This window comes from Tursiops truncatus, chromosome 1, assembly GCF_011762595.2.
Source record: "Tursiops truncatus isolate mTurTru1 chromosome 1, mTurTru1.mat.Y, whole genome shotgun sequence".
In the NCBI taxonomy this organism is placed as follows: Eukaryota; Metazoa; Chordata; class Mammalia; order Artiodactyla; family Delphinidae; genus Tursiops; species Tursiops truncatus.
In genome coordinates this window covers 156,795,527-156,811,332 of record NC_047034.1, presented here as the reverse complement: position 1 = coordinate 156,811,332, position 15,806 = coordinate 156,795,527, and the positions used below count along the sequence as shown (strand labels likewise).

At 50.5% G+C, this 15,806-nt stretch overlaps 1 protein-coding gene across 1 annotated transcript in view; it reads left to right on the top strand.

The window, feature by feature from the left end:
* The window catches only part of C1H1orf94 (chromosome 1 C1orf94 homolog), a 36,806-nt gene that overhangs the window by 3,144 nt on the left and 17,856 nt on the right, over positions 1–15,806 (top strand). Inside the window, exon 2 of the mRNA XM_073790876.1 lies at positions 14,442–15,139. Coding sequence (XP_073646977.1) covers positions 14,442–15,139 — 698 coding nt within the window. The remainder of the gene's footprint in view (positions 1–14,441; positions 15,140–15,806) is intronic.

Below are 15,806 nucleotides of genomic sequence, written 5' to 3'. Positions count from 1 at the left end.
AATGTTCAAACACATAAAATAGTATAATGAATGTCTGTCAATCAGCTTCATTAATTATTGACTTTGGGCCATTCTGGTTTCAATTCCTCCCTCCCCTATTTTTCAATCAGATCCTTTTTACAGGTGAGGTAACAGGTTTGGTGGGGTTCATTTCTCTGTCCGAGGTCCTACAGTTAGGAAGTGGTGGAGTTTCAGGAAACAAACCCAGGACCATCTTAGCCACTACGTGATAGAGTTAGCTGCCTTCTCCTAGAAATGAAGGCATCTTTTTGAAGACTCAAAATATTCGGCAGTCCCATGGTCTGAGTGATCACACATAGATAACAGATTTCAAATCCGAGGAGCTGTCCAGCATATTTGTGGATGGCTTCAGGCCCACAAGATAACCTCTCAGCTAATCTGCCTACTGTTTAATTTTGTAAACCCAGTTTGGGTTTTGGAGATGCTAACTGCTATCAGGGCAGGTAGATAAGTAAGCTCTAGAACTCTTGTTAGCCAGATTTTTTTTTTTTTTTTACTTTGTCCCCATATGTCATAGAAACCCAGACATTTCAAGTTTGAAAGGGATCTTGAAGGCTATCTTCTGCTGCTTGAATCCCTTCCCCGACATCCTTGCCAAGTGGTTATCCACTTGTACGCTTTCTTAGATGCAGAGCTCACCACTTCCTAAGGTAGCTCCTTCCTTGGCTATGAACCCTGACTGTCAAAAAACCATTTTCTTCCTGTGCTGAAATCTGTCTCTATCAAACTAAGACCCATTGATCTGGAGTCTGCCCTTAGGGCTCCAAACCAAATCTATCCCCGCCTTCCTCTCAATAACCCTTTAGATATTAAAAGATGGCAACAACACTCCTCCTAGGATTTCTTGTTTTCACAAGCTGAATATCTCTGTTTTTCTAAGTTTCCCTTCATGTACCAACTTGGTCAGTTTCTTGCCCACACTGCTGGTCCCTGGGGCAGTGCAGCAACTGGAACCAAGTACAGTAATCCAGGTGTGATCCAATCCAAGCAGGTTGGATACTCCCCATCTATACTCTGTATTCCTGTTACTGGCAGTTAACACCACATTCACTTTTCTCCACAAGCCAACTTCAGCCTATGGACACATTTTGAGTCCATTCATTCATTCATTCACTTATTCATTCAACAAGTATTTATTAAGCATCTACTATGTGCCTGGCTCTGTGCTAAGAGCTAGTGGGATAGAGCTGTAAACCAGATGAGATCCTGCCTTCCTAGAGCTTACATTCAAGTAGGGGAGAGAAACAGAAAATAAGTAAATAAAAGAATATGATCACTGTAGAATGGGAAAAGAACTGGTATTCTAGTTGGAAGAAACCAATAATAAACACATAAAAATAAACCAAATAATTTCAGCTGGCAGAGAGTGCTCTGATGGAAATAAAACTGACTAAAGTACTAGGGGGACCTCCTTTAGACGGGGTGGTCAGGGAAGGACTCTCTGAGTAGAGGCGGTCATTTGAGCTGAGACCTGGACGCCAAGAAAGAGCCAGTCAGGTGAAGATCTAAGGAAGGATGTCCAGGCGGAAAGGAGAGAAACCACAGAGACTCTGAGATGTGAGTGGGCTCGGAGAGGGACAACGCGGCTGGGGTGTGGTGAGTGATGCGACGTGGCACAGGGTGACACCAGAGACAGTCAGGCAAGGTCTCAGAAGGCCTGGAGGACCACAGTAGGCAGTTCACATTTGATTCTCCATGCTAGGGGAGACCTTTGGAGGTTTTTAGGAAGGGGGTGTAACACGATCACATTCACTAGGTTTTAAAGATGTCTCCAGCTGCTGTGTGGAGATGGTTTGTTAGACAGGTGAGAGAGCAAGTTGGGAGACCTCTGGGAAGATGCTACAATAGTCCAGATGAGCACAATGGTGATGATGGCTAGACCAGAGTGATTGCAGTGAAAATGGAAAAAGTGGGGGATTCAGCATGCATTTTTTTTTTAAGTCAGGAGATGTCACATTAAAGTCTCCTTTTTTTAAAAAAAAATATTATTTATTTAATTTATTTTTGGTTGCGTCAGGTCTTAGCTGCAGCACGCGGACTCTCTAGTTGAGGCGCGCGAGCTCAGTAGTTGTGGTGCATGGGCTTAGTTGCCCTGCAGCATATGGAATCCTAGTTCCCTCACCAGTGATCGAACCCACGTCCCGTGCATTGGAAGGCGGATTCTTTGCCACTGGACCACCAGGGAAGTTCCTTGGCGTGTATTTTGAGAGGAGTCAAAAGAGCCTGCAGATGGTTTTGGGCACACAGATAGTGACATCACAGCTGAATTGAGGTTTTTGGCTTGAGCACTGGTTGGACGGTGGTGCATTTGTCGAGGTGGGGAAGAAATGGGGAGAAATGGGCTATGGGAGAGAAATCAGTAGTTCTGTCTAGTGTCAATTAAACTCCAGACTCTTGTTCAGTTATCTTTTACTTAGTCTTAAATTTGGGCTGAGAGAATTGTGGAAAGCCACTTACTGACTCACATTCTAGGATTACCTATTCATTCAATCCCCCTGTTGCTAAAACTTCACAGCCTTAGAATGGGGGTTTTGGATTTGCCGTTGACTCCATTGCCCTGACTGTGAAATGGCATTTGTTCATTCCCTCATTTATGGATTCATTCGACAAGCATTCACAGTTGCCTTCTGGGTGGCAGGTCCTGTGCTGGGTCCCAGGGATGCAGAGATAAGTAGGACAGAAGCCCATCTCTCTGAGAGCTCCCAGTCTAGTGGGTGGGACAGACACAGGTCCACGTGACAGCAATGATGTTCAACAAATATTTATTGTGCATGCCTGACAAAGTGTGAAAGCAATACAGTGGTGAAAAAGATGGGGACAGTCTCTGAGCTCCTACCTGGACCTTCGCTGTCTTGAGGAGGGCAGATCACGCATATTAGGTTAAAAGTCGGGAAGAAGTGCTAGTGCTGTGGGAGCACAACGAGGGGACGCGTGACCTGGGCTTGGAGCTCAGGGAAGGCTCTTTGGAGGAGGCTGGGGGAGGCGAGCTGGAAGGTCATCCTGAGCCAGACCCAAGTAGGAGGATGAGTCTACAGAAAGAAAGGAAATCTATTTAAGCATTTAAAAAACAGAAATGATTTCCTGACTGGCAGCCTTCTGAGGTATTATCGGTCGCGTGAAGGAAGAAGGCTGTTTTGCACTTGCTCCAGTAAATTTTCACTGTTTGCACCCATCGGCCAGCCCTCCAGGCAGGAGAGCCACTGGGACTTGGAACCCAACGTGCTGCCTTGTTTGAACTGTTCTCCCAACAAACCAGTCCTTTGTTGCTACAGTTATTAAAACAGTAAGAGAGCCACCTTTCCGCTCTCATCCACCCCCATGCGGTTTCCTATCATCCCAGGGAGCTTCCCGTCCTTCCCTGCGTTTACAGGACTCATTCTGGAGGCTTTCTTCTCAAGACTCAGCTCAGGAAAAATGGGACGAATCCTGCTTTTTTGGAAAAGTTGCTTGGACTACATCCCCACTTTTATTTATTAAAAAATTTATTTTTTAAAAAACTTGAAACCTAGTGATGGGAGTGATGAAGACAAGACTCACACGTGGAAACTCGGACTGATGCCCTAGAGCAGAAGCCAGTTCTGGAGACCCTTGGAGTCTAATGCTCACTCCAGGCTAGCATTTGCTCCCCTTGGAGGGGTCAAACCCCTCTTTGAGAATCTGAGGGAAGCTACCGTACACCCTTTTGCCTGAAACACATCCTCACATCCCTTGACATTTTAGAATGTCAGAAAACCCCAGGCCCCGGTTTGGAATGCTTTTCTCATGGACACTTAGGTGTCCCCTTCCCTTAAGCTTCCCAGGGCTGGGTCTCAGCAACTACTATGACCCCAATCACATTGACATCAATGCACCCTCCATCCTGGTTGTCAAGTGAATTAGTGCACAAATAGTGCTGCAGATAGAGGTTCAAGGCCCTTGACCCTTCTCTCCTGCAGTCTCCTTACACGTCTGTCAGTTGCCTTCATGACGGTTTTTGATTCCCTGCTTCCTTGCAGGTCTCTCTTCTGCCATTTTCAGATCGTCTCCTCTTACTGTGCCTGGTTCCTTTCCCTCTTGGATGTCCTTCGCCCTTTACCAGCTTCATCTCCCTGAAACACATCAACAGCACTGCTCAGCCATCTTCCACGGCTTCCTCATTGTCTTCTCAACCCCCTGACCTGGTCTTGAAAGAGTCTCTGCAGTTGGCCCTACCTACATCTCTTGGTGCACACCTGGCTGCTTTTCTCCAGACTCTCTGTAAACCAAGATGCGCCACAAGCAGGTGCACATTCCCTTACCTTTGCTCAGGTTATTTCACTCCTAGGAATGCCTTTCTTCCACCTCTCTCTGTCTACTGAAATCTTCCCCATCCTTAAAAACCTGGAATTAGTGTATCATTCTGTAAATTTTTCACTGCTCACCCCATTTAACATTTCTCCTTCCTCCCTCTTCCACGTTCCTTTTTTAAAATTTAAATAAACAATGATATCCCCTCCCTTTCCTAAGAGTTTAAAGGTGGCTCAGATAACAATAAAATATAGGAGTATCCCAGTATACTTCCTAGCTGTCACCAAGTTGCTCAAACTTTCTGTGCCCCATTCTCCTCACCTGAAAGATGAAAAAGTCCTAGTGACCAGCCTGAAGGACTACTGTGGAGGTTAATGAAAGAATGTGTGCAAAGTTCATACAGCACCTGGCAGAAAATAAGGACTTCAAGTTCATCATCTTCGTCATCACCCTATTATCATTACTATCAAGGACAAAATGGCAAGGGTTCAGTAATCAAGAATGGTATGGGGAGAGGAGACTTATGTACCAGAAAAGCTAAGCTAAGGAAAAGTATTCAGTGGAGGCCAGCGTGTTGCTTTGAGACTCTAGGCAGCTGGGGCAAAAAGTGGGAATATACCAGTTAGTTTCTGTAACTCATATCATCTGAGAAGAGAAAGCAGAAGAGGTCATCAGGAGAGATAAATCCTTCCTTAGCTCTGAGGACCCAATGGTAGGGGTCTTTATAGGTGGGTAATAGAAGGGAAGAGTCAGTTTATAACCAGCTCTTGTGTTGACCGTTGGCCAGAGGGGAGGACACAAAGTCCCAGTGGGATGTGTCAACGCCACTCTGGCATAGGGTTTCTGATGAGGTGGTCATCTGGCGTGTATTGTGCGCTGCCGGTGGCGACAGTCTTTCTTCCCCCACCTGACCACGGCTTCTTAAGGGCAAGGGCTATGTCTTACTCATCATTGTCTCCCCAGCGCCCAGCCGAGTTCCTGGCACTCAGTGGCAATGCAGTGTGTATGAATGAATGAGTAAGTGAATGATAGATGAACCATAAAAATGCCACTGCAAGGAGAGTGAGGCCCAGAGGTTGCCAGGATCCAAACCAGACGTCACAATCATCAGAGGAAGCATTGAGTGACGTAAGGACGGGATATCAGGAAGCTAAGACATTGCAAGGTCTTTTCCTCCTTCTGCCTTAAGCTTAAGAAGGCAACTAACATTGTCTTGAGCACCTAATATGTGCCAGGCTCTGTATTTCAATTTTCTGTTGATGGTCAATATTATTCCCATTTTACAGATGAGGAAGCTGGGGCTCAGAGAAGTTAGGCAACTTGCCCAGAGTCATCCAGCTTGGAGGGGGCAGAACAAGGATAGGGACCTGGTGAAGCTTTAAGACCAGAGCTCTTTCCCTACCCCAGGAGCCATTCAGAATAGCCCTTCCTCCTTTTGCTTAATACTGAGAGCCATGAGCAGTGAAGGGAAGATGAATCATGATTAACATCCCACGTCCCGTGTCCCCCTTTTTAATTTAATTTTATGGTTTTGGGAGCCGTGTCACAGGTTGTAGGAGCCTGCAGAGATGGGCCACCGGTGGTTTGGTTTAATCCCCTTTTTAATATCTTTGTTGCAACGTTCTTTCCAATTCAGCTCCCAAGTCACATTTAAAAAATACCTCTTCCTTAGGGTAAGCCTCCTCTTATTAAACAGATTCAAATGAAAAGTTTTCAAGATAATTTGAACAATAAAAATCACTCTGTAGCTCCTAACCGAAGCTCCTTTATTGCTGTATTTATTCCTCAGTATTTCTTGTCTCATTCCCCAGCTCACTGAATCCTTCATCCCCCAGACCTTCCAGTCCGAGGCTCAACCCCTGCCTGCCTCTGTGTACTCGTTTCTCTCCCCTCCAGACAGATGGAGGGTCAGGGAGGGGGCAGAGTGGGAGGTCTCACTTCCACCTGCCAATCTGTCTTAGAAGACTGTCCCACCTGCCCTGAGGGACAGGCGGGGGTGGGGAGGGGAGCTGAAGTGTCTGAAGGGAAATTCACACCTGCATGTGTGTCCTCAAGTGCATCATTTGTACCAGAACTGCAGGCCTTGGGGCAGAGGGTGGAGGAGGGATCCTGGCTCAGAATGCAGATGCCTGAGCCCCATTTTTGACCAACTGAACTGCCATTTCCCCAGGAGTGCCCAGAGAATCCGCATTTGAAACAAGCACCACAGGGGATTCCTGTGCATATTTGTAGGAAGTTCTCTGACACTTCGGGGGTCAAAGATGATGGAACCTTAGGCTTCAAAGGGACACCGCTTTGAGAAAGAGGTGTTCCAAAAAAAGCGTGAAGGAAGGAGATCAACCGTTTTTGTGCTCTAAGAGGATGCCAGGGACATTGTAAAAATGGACTCTACTCTGTGTGAAGGCCTTTGCTAAGAAATGAGATGAACTTCTAGCCCAGGCGTGGCATTCGGGCAGCTGAGGGATTTCACAGTGTCTTCTCCCTTAACCCCGGGCGATGTCAGCATCCCCACGGTGCAGGTGACCGCAGTTTCAGCCACTTCCCGGCTTCCCACCCCCAGCCGGCCAGGCCCTGGGCTGCGAAGGGTCAGCGGGCCTCTGGGCACCGCACATCTCTCCGTCAGAGCCGCTAACATTTGCATAGCGCCTGTTACAGTTTACCAAGCGCTTTCACATTCATCATCTCACTTAATCCTCACGCAGCCTGGAAAGCGGAGGAGGGAGGGGGTGGGAATCAGAGTTTTCTGAAGGCCCGCTGCCCACCACACCCCCACCAGAGAAGGGCCAGCAGGTGGAACTCAGTGGCTTTCCAGGTACCTTTGGGACACAGGTGCACAGTCGCCTGGGATGGCAACTGAATCTGCAGTTTCTCTCAACTGCCCCTCCCCCCTCCCCACCCCCCAGACTGAAAACAGTTGGCCCGGTCCCCTCAGGCTGTGAGATAGGGGAAGCCGCCCTCCTTCCCCCTTTCTTTCTTCCCGCTGGGTTTCTACAAAGCTATGGCGGTGGTGTGTGCCTGGGTGTATGTGCACGGTGGTGAGGTGTGTGGGCATGGCTATGGTGTGTTTGCGTGTGTGGGTGTGTGCACGTCTGTGGTATGTGTATGGGCATGGTTGTAGCATGTGTGTGTGTGTGCATGGCTGTGGCGTGTGCGTGGTTGTGTGTGTGTGCACACAGGTGTGTGTGGTTGTAGCACAGCTGTGTGCCTGGGTGTGTGTATGTGCGTTGGTGTGTGTGTGTACATGGCTGTGCTTTATGTGTGTATGCATATGCGTAAGTGTGTGTGTGTGCACAGCTGTGGTGTGGGTGTGTGTGTGCACATGTGGATTGGGATATGTGCATGTGCATGTCCGTGACTGCTGTGTGTGCACACATATGTTGGTGTGTACGTGTGTGCAGGGTATGGTGTGTATACCCAGGGCAGTTCAGTGAATCCTAGCTCTGGAGGAGAGGAAAGATGAAGACACCAGGTAGCTTTGACAGAGGTGGCTGTGTCCCTTCCCTCCACCTTGGGCAGGGACCATCCTGGGTGCTGTGACATAAGCTCCAGGGGCATTGAAGATGGGTCCCTGTTCCCCAACCAGACAGGAAGACCCAGAAATGTCCACCAGTCTTGGTCAAGTGAGGATGGGGGCCGATCGGGGGATGATGACTTTAGCTTCTTCATTTAAAAACTGTGATAACTGTATCTCTCTGTGCCCGTTAGCTTTTGATAAACAATAGTCCCTTGGTATCTACAGGGGATTGGTTTCAGAATGTCCATGGATATCAAAATCTGCGGCTGCTCAAGTCCCTTCCATAAAATGGCGTCGTATTGGCATATAACCTACACACACCCTCCCGTATACTTTAAACCATCTCCTGATTACTTATAATACCTCATACAATGTAAATGCTATGTAAAGAGTTGTACTATACAATGTAAATGCTATGTAAGTAGTTGCCAGTGTGCAGCAAATTCAAGTTTTGCTTTCTGGAACTTTCTGGAATTTTTTTCCCAGTATTTTCCATCCACAGTCGGTTGAAGCCACCAGTGTCGAACCTTTGCATACAAAGGGCCGACTGTGTAACAAACCACATCAAAGTTTAGCAGCTCAGCACCACAGCTTCCTACTTAGCTCCCATTTCCGTAGTTGAGCAGTCTGGGCTGGATTCTGCTGGGTGGTTCTTCTGGGAGAGGCTTGGGTGGGCTTGGCGGGACGTGCCTCGTGCCCACCCACACATCTGCAGTGTCTGTCGTCACCCAGGTCTGGCTAGTCAGCTGAGGACCTTGAGGTTTTTCTCCACGGGATGTGTTATCCTCCAGCAGACTTTCCTGGGTTCGTCTATGTGGAGGTTGCTGAGTCCCAAGAGAAACAAGAGGTTAAGCCCTAATGCCCAAGCACTTTCCAAATCTCTGCTTTGTTACTGGACCAAGGTGCATGGGAACCACCATAGGGTCAAAACTGTAATTGGTCCTCACACCACCCCACTGGGGCTGTTGCGGGAATTCAAATGAGAGTTTTGCATGGGGGGCGTTTTGCACAGTGCCTAGCTGGTTAGTTCATTCTCCATAGATGCTCATCCTTCCGATTTTGTGAACTAGAACCTGAGGTTTAGGCATATTAGACAGCTTGCTTGAGGGCTGGCCTCCGTTAAGCAGTGGGAATCCAGTTTCTGCCTCCTTGCAGGCACTGAGCTTTTTAGCCGCTCTGCTCTGCTGCCCCACCCACGCAGACACGTGAAGTCGGCCTCACCCCCAGCCAGGAGGTCAGCCTCCCGATGGAGCCAGAGCCCTTCCCTTGCTTCGGTCTTCAACCACCCATGTTGCCTGGGCACCGGGCCTGGGTACCGTGTTTGTCATCAATCTGAAATGCCATAGTGGGAAGAAAATAGTTGTTTTGGTGTCCTCTTCCAGCACTAACAATTTTCTGCTTGCATTTTTCTGTTGTTTGGCTCAGATGAATAGCAGTTTTCATCTTTGCTCTGTGTTATCATGAACACAGAACTGCTGTCGGGGAGCTAACAGCATGCTTGCTTAGTCATTATTCTGGGAAGGGGTGCCAGCTAGTCAATAGCCTTTATTTTTATACGACTCTATACACTGCAAATGCAGAAATGATGCGTGGGGCCCGTGTACAGAGTCGTCATCAGACACCTATCATCTCCGGAGGTGGGCAAAGCAGAGGTAGTGGCAGCAGCTGGAGCCCCAGCACCAAATCTGACTAGCTTCCTTTGTCAGCGCCCGGGAGTCGGGTTAACGGCCCCGAGTGATTCACTGTGATAGAGTCTGTGGCAGATTTTATGCTTTTTACCAACTCAAAGCAGAAAGCAAATAGCACGGGAGAGGTGCCAGCGTCGGCAAAACTTCTTAAGAAGAGAGGAAGGAAGATAGATACCAGGAAACGCGGGCGGGCAGGCTCGACGTGGAGCCCAGCAAAGTTGTTGGGAGAGGGAAAAATCTGTGAGCCCCAGAGTGGTCGCTAAGAGTTGGGCGGGGTCTGTGTGGGTTCTGCTGTGGGACTGACTTACAGGGGTTGAGAGTTCTTAGGACCTTGCCAAGCAGGCTGGTCAGTGTCATCCGGTCAGCTCACAGGGGTGCCAGGCCCAAGGTGGGACATGAGATGGAAGGCCAGAAATAGAATCAAATCCAGGCAGCTTGCAACCATTGAAGGAGTTGGGCAGTCTTTGGCCACACAACTCTCGATTTCAAGAGTTTCAAGAAAAGGACAAGGGTAAAGACAAGTTCGTGGGCCAGTTTATTCATTTATTCCACAAATCCTTACTGAGCTGGAGGTATGTGCCCAACACTGCTCGAGGTCCTGAGGCCTCCATGGTGAACAAGATACAGTCCCTGCCCTCAGGGAGGATGAGTTGTTGTAGGGAGTAAAGACATAAAAAAAGTACTATATGATGGTGATAAACACTAGGAAGAAAATAAACAGATTGATGGAGCATAGAGTGCCTAGTAAGAGTCAGTCAAGGGATGATCTAGCATCCAAAGGAGGTGCAAAGGCCCTGGGGTTGGAAAGAACTTGACATGCCAAGGCGTATTTATAAGACCAGAGTGGCCAGAAGAAGAGGAGTCAAAGCAGGAGGGGGTAACAGGGCCACTTTGTGGGGTGCCCTGGGGGGTCAGAAAGGAGTTTGGATTTTTAGTCGATGTGTAGTGAGAATTCACATAAGGGTTTAAGTGGGGGAATGGTTTGATCTAAGTTCTAAGAATGTCTTAGCTCTGCAGGCACGCAGTTTTCTAGAACAGAAAAGAGCAAACGAATCTTGTTTTCTTGGGGCTGGAGAGGGCAGTTAGGGGAGACCCTTGCCCAGAGACTTGTAATTGTGTGCATTACACACAATTACACACACACAGTGTAATTGTGTGCTGAATCTTGACTGCAGCAAGGTATTTGATAAAGGCTGTCTTGGAGAAGTGGAGATGGGATGATAGTGACTGGATTGATTTATTCCCCCAAAGTGTTGATCCAGGATTACTGGCAGACTGGGGGCGGGGGAGGTTTCCAGCAATGTCCCTAAGGCTCAGCCCTGGCCTCCCTCCCCTTCAACATTTCTATCCATAAATTGGTGGGGGACCCAGAAGGCGTGCTCATGAGACATGCAGCTGACACAGAGCTGTCAGGGACAGCTGATGCCACGGATGACAGGCTCAGGATTCACCGTGATGATCCTCCACAAGCTGGAGTGAGGGGATGATCCTAGCCATATCCCTGATTGCATTCAGATTGGGGAACAAAGCCCAGCCGCGGAGCAGGGGCCGGTGGACCTCACTGCAGAACCATCCCTGGAAAAGAAGCCGGGTTGGGGTAGGAGGAGGTCAGGAAATCAGCCGGACCCGGCAGCATCCTCACACCAGTCTCTTCACTTTCTCAGCGACAAGGTCCTTCGCCTCTTTCAGGCTCACTTTTCCCATCTGTAAAGGGAGAATGATATCGTCTATTGCCCAGGGACGTGGAGAGGATTAAATGCAAGCATATATGTGGATGCCTAGCTTCCAGTCTGGCCTGTAGTGGATTCATGGCAGATGCAAAGGAAATAGGAGTTTGTAGAGGCTGTCTCGGGGAGGGCCAGGTGCTCCGGGCCAGCCTTTCAGGGACACATGGGGGACCCACAGCCAGGGTGGGCCTCTCTGTTCTTAGCACTGCCCTGCCCCTTCTGGGAATGCCAGCTTCCTAAGAGGCCCATTGACCCCCATGATGTGTCCAGAGGAGAATGACCGGGGAATATGAACAGGGGTTCACACTCAGCCCCTGCTGGGTCCTCTCTGCCAGCCTGGCTCCCGGGTGGGGGAGGGGTAGGAGTATCCTCTCAGGTGCAGAGAAGGGACTGTCTGTGGGATGGCTTTTGGTACAGGGACCTCGGGCCCTGTGGGTCTTTTAGAAGCTGCTTTGACTTCTCCTTGGTGCTGATACTTTAAAGGATTCAGTGGTGAGACCTTTTGTGTGTACATCTATTATAGAACATTTTTATTTTAGGAAAAAAAACAACAACAAGAAACCAAACACAGGCAAAAATAGAACAACTGGTATGTGATGAACCCATGTACCCCTCACCCAGCCTTAGCCATGATCAACATAGGGCCAATCTTATTTTATCTATTCCCCCCGCCCCCATCTTTTCCCTCCCCTTGCTAGGTTAAGTTTAAAGCCAATCCCAGACATAATGTTACCTGTAAATACTTTAGTATGTATCTATAAGAGATAAGGACCCTTTTTGTTGTTGTTTAAATATAACCACAATACCATTATCCCAATTTAAAAAAATTAACATAGTTGAGGAATTCCCTGGCCGTCCAGCGGTTAGGACTGTGCGCTTTCACTGCTGAGCACCCGGGTTCGATCCCTGGTCAGGGAACTAAGATCCCGCAAGCCTGGCGTAGCATGGCCAAAAACAAAAAACAAAAAAATAACATAATTGTGGTGAGTCTTTCCAATTCAGAAGATCTGTTGGTACATAACTTGCTTTGCAAGTCTGGGGGCAGGCACGGGAGAGACAAAAACTGGTCCCTCAAGTATCTGGTTTCTGTGACTCGAGACTCCCCTGTTCCCTTTGAGGGTGATGATTGGCAGTCTCTTTATTCCAGGTGTTCCCAGGGACACGGCAGGAGAGGGGGGCCAATTTATAGACCGAGTCTAGAGTGAGAAGGAGGAAAGGATGGGAATAGGAGAGAGGCCAGGGAAAGAAGGGGAGAACAGAGTGGACCGCCTTGCCTCATACACGGCTTTGATGGCCTCCGAGATCTTCCAGGGCCAGGCTGCTCCCACTCTGCCGCTCACAGCCACCGTGTGCCCAGGGCTTCCCTGGTGCGTGTCCATGCTGAGCCTGCACAGGGGTTACTGCACCAAGCTCTCATCCCACCCAGCGTCTGGGCACTTGTAGTGTCATACCCATGTCACAGGTGTCATGCCCTCATCACAGGGGAGCCCCTGAGTTTCCAGGATTTGACGTGAAATACGCAGAGGTGCCCGATTCTGACCTCGGTCTGTTTGGCTGGAGTCTGCTTTTCCCGACACCTCTCTCAGCTGCCAGGCCTGGGGAGACCACATGGGGCGCTGGTGGTCAGGAGGCATTGCTTGCCTCGGTTGTTAGAATAGTGACAAACTCCCAAGTTTTAAACTCTTCCCTGTGCTTCCCAAGGGCCCTGGCTACCCAAAACCTTTTCCAGGACCCTCTGGGCTTCATCAGGACCCAGCAACTAAGGGGTTAATACCCAGCACAGTAGGCAGTGGCTGGTCGTCAGATGTGGAGACTGTCCCCGGTTCTATGTGTGATAACTGAGTCATTTTGTGCCTGCACTGCACGTGTGTGTGTGTGTGTGTGTGTGTGTGTGTGTGTGTGTCCACGTGCGTGTGCCCATACACAGAGCATTACCAGGAAGGACCGTCCCTGCTGGGCGCATTCCCCAGTCATGATTTTCGGGGCTGACTCCACCCACAGAATGGGCTGTCAGCGCAGGAATGTGCACAGGGCCTCCCCAAAGCTCCACTCACAGGGGGCTTTAGTTTTTCCCTCTGCCTCTTTTTTGCCACTTTCACCACCTTCTACCAGCGGTAGAGCATTGAGCAGTTTCCAGAATGCTCTGTGTAGGCCACCTCATCCACCCTTCACGGGAACCCATCCAGGAGGGATAGCAGATGGTTCTAAGCTGGGTGACCATGGTCCTCCTGGGAGTGCCAGGGAGGAAGTTTCCCCCTTGCCAAGGAGGCTGGCCACAGGCCAGGCCAGCAGGATTGCTACCCTGTCCCACACCTGGAGAGAGCCAGCAACCAGGAGGCTAGAGTCCACGGGACCATCAGGCCCCATCAGGCTGGTGCTGGCCGTCAAGGGTCCAGGCTGGAGCTCCCGGGGTCTGAGGTGCAGGTAGAGGCCTGTGTTTAGATACAGGGAGATGCTTGTGAACCTGTTCAGGGATCAAGAAATTGTCAGTGCTCCCAGGAAGCGGGCCCCAGTCTGTGGTCTGGTCAGAGGGCCATGCCAGCCAAGGTGGACGTGGGCGTCCACGGAGCCACTGTGGAGATTTCAGGACCAGGGGCCCAGCCAGGCCGACAGAAGTGTCGACATACTAGCTGACACTTGTATTGCCCTTACCGTGCCAGACATGGTCTGAAGTGTCTCTATGATATTCCTGTTCACCAAGAGAGGAGACCAAGGTGCTGAGCAAGGGGCCCAGGATCACACAGCTGGGAAGTGACAGAGCCGGGCTGTGAGCCCTGAGGTCCCCTGCTCTCACTCAACCATCCTGCAGTGCATCTGGGGGCTTCCCAAGACTCAGCCCCAGCACTCTGGATGCCACGCTCAGAGCTGTCGGCTCCGTCCTGTCCCCTTTGCTGCTGGTCTTTTATTGCTTCCGGTCCTGAGCATGACTGAACAGGGAGAGATGGACAGAAATTAAGGCTCAGCTCACTCAGCAAGATGTAGTATTGGGAGAGGACCCGGGCATCCCGATTCCCAGAACCAAGCTCTCGGTACTGTGCCCGCTGGTGTGGTGTAGAAACCCCTTGGAGTCCACTCATGGTCCATTTTCTCTCTTAAAAAAGCAATAGGCTCTCACACCCGGAGACGTGTTTCCTCCACCCCCTTTCCTTGGGGCCTGTGCCCTGCTGCACAGCCACCCTCAGGGAGCTGGCACTAAAGCCATCTGTCGTTCTGACCTGTTTGCAGACCTCCGGAACTCACCAGCGGCAGAGATGAGATCTCCTTGCTGGTGGAACAGGAGTTCTTGAGCCTCACCAAAGAGCACCTCATGCCGGTCACAGAGAGCTCCGGGGAGCTGAAGGCACCCGGCAGCTCCCTCGAGGGGCCCAGGCAGCCGGCTCCCTGCCTTCTTGTGCCTTCACTGGTGGCGGGCAGCAGTGAACGCCCAGCAGCCTCCATCACTGCCGGTTACAAGCTCCTGGAGCCAAAGGTGGCAGTGCCCGTTATCGGCAGCCGTCAGGACTGCAGTTCTACCATGTCTACGGTCACGGGCACCCTGCGTACTGCCAAGGTCAAGAGTGCCAAGGGGACAGAGGACAGGGGCAACAGCCTGGGGGCCTCCAACTCGGAGATCAGCAAGCTCCTGGCTCAGTTCCCACTGAAGTCCGCGGAAACGTCCAAGGCCCCCGACAACAAGACGGTGTTGGAGGAGAGCACGGCCATCAAGGACTTCCTGCAGAGCAGCATGTTCAGTGGCCCTGGACCCGGGGAGCCCGCGGAGCTGGGCCCATTCCTGCTGCCCACTCCCCTGCCTCCTCCAGCGCCTCCCGACAAGCTCGATAAGCCCCCCAGACTCCCTGCTCAGAGGAAGCAGCTGCCAGTGTTTGCCAAGATCTGCTCCAAGCCCGAGGCTGACCCTGCCATGGAGGGGCACAAACTGATGGGTGAGTGGGGCTGGGGTCAGGGCTAGGGAATGGGCCCGCAGGGGAAGAAACAACTTACCGGGCTGCGTCAGGCACATGCAACGTCTTTGCGCAAAGTAGGATGACGTGGCCTCGCTGGCGAGCACAGTGCCCCGGTACAGGCTGTTTTCAGTCCCCACAGGCCTCCTCTGTGGATGCCCGTATACAGGGCACAGCTCTTGTAAGCAGATACAGTGGCTCTGAATCCAATGTGGCTTGGGAAGAGGGAGAAGCCCATTTGGTAACTGACTGGGTTTTTAAATCCACAGGCACCCAGAGTACACGGAAGGAAACATTTACCCTCGCTGGGTCCAGGGTGAAAGTGCAGTGTGCGGACTTTAAGCTGGATAGGAGGGAAATTTGATTGGCTTCTCATGGAGGCTCCTGTTCCTCCAACCATGAGGCTTGGTCCCCTCTCTGTGGGGCAGGAGGGTGAATGTGTAAACTCTGCAGGTGCAGTGCAGACTGCTGGCCCTGGGATTTGTTCCCAGGTACTGCAGAGCTTTAGAAAAGTGCATTCCCACTCCTGAATTGAGGAGTTCACAGCCTCCGCAGGAAATCCAGCCGCCTCCCAAGTTTCCCCCACCCCACTCCCAGGATTCTGCCTTTTGTGCCTGTTCCGATCCAGCCACTCAGACTGGATGGTTCC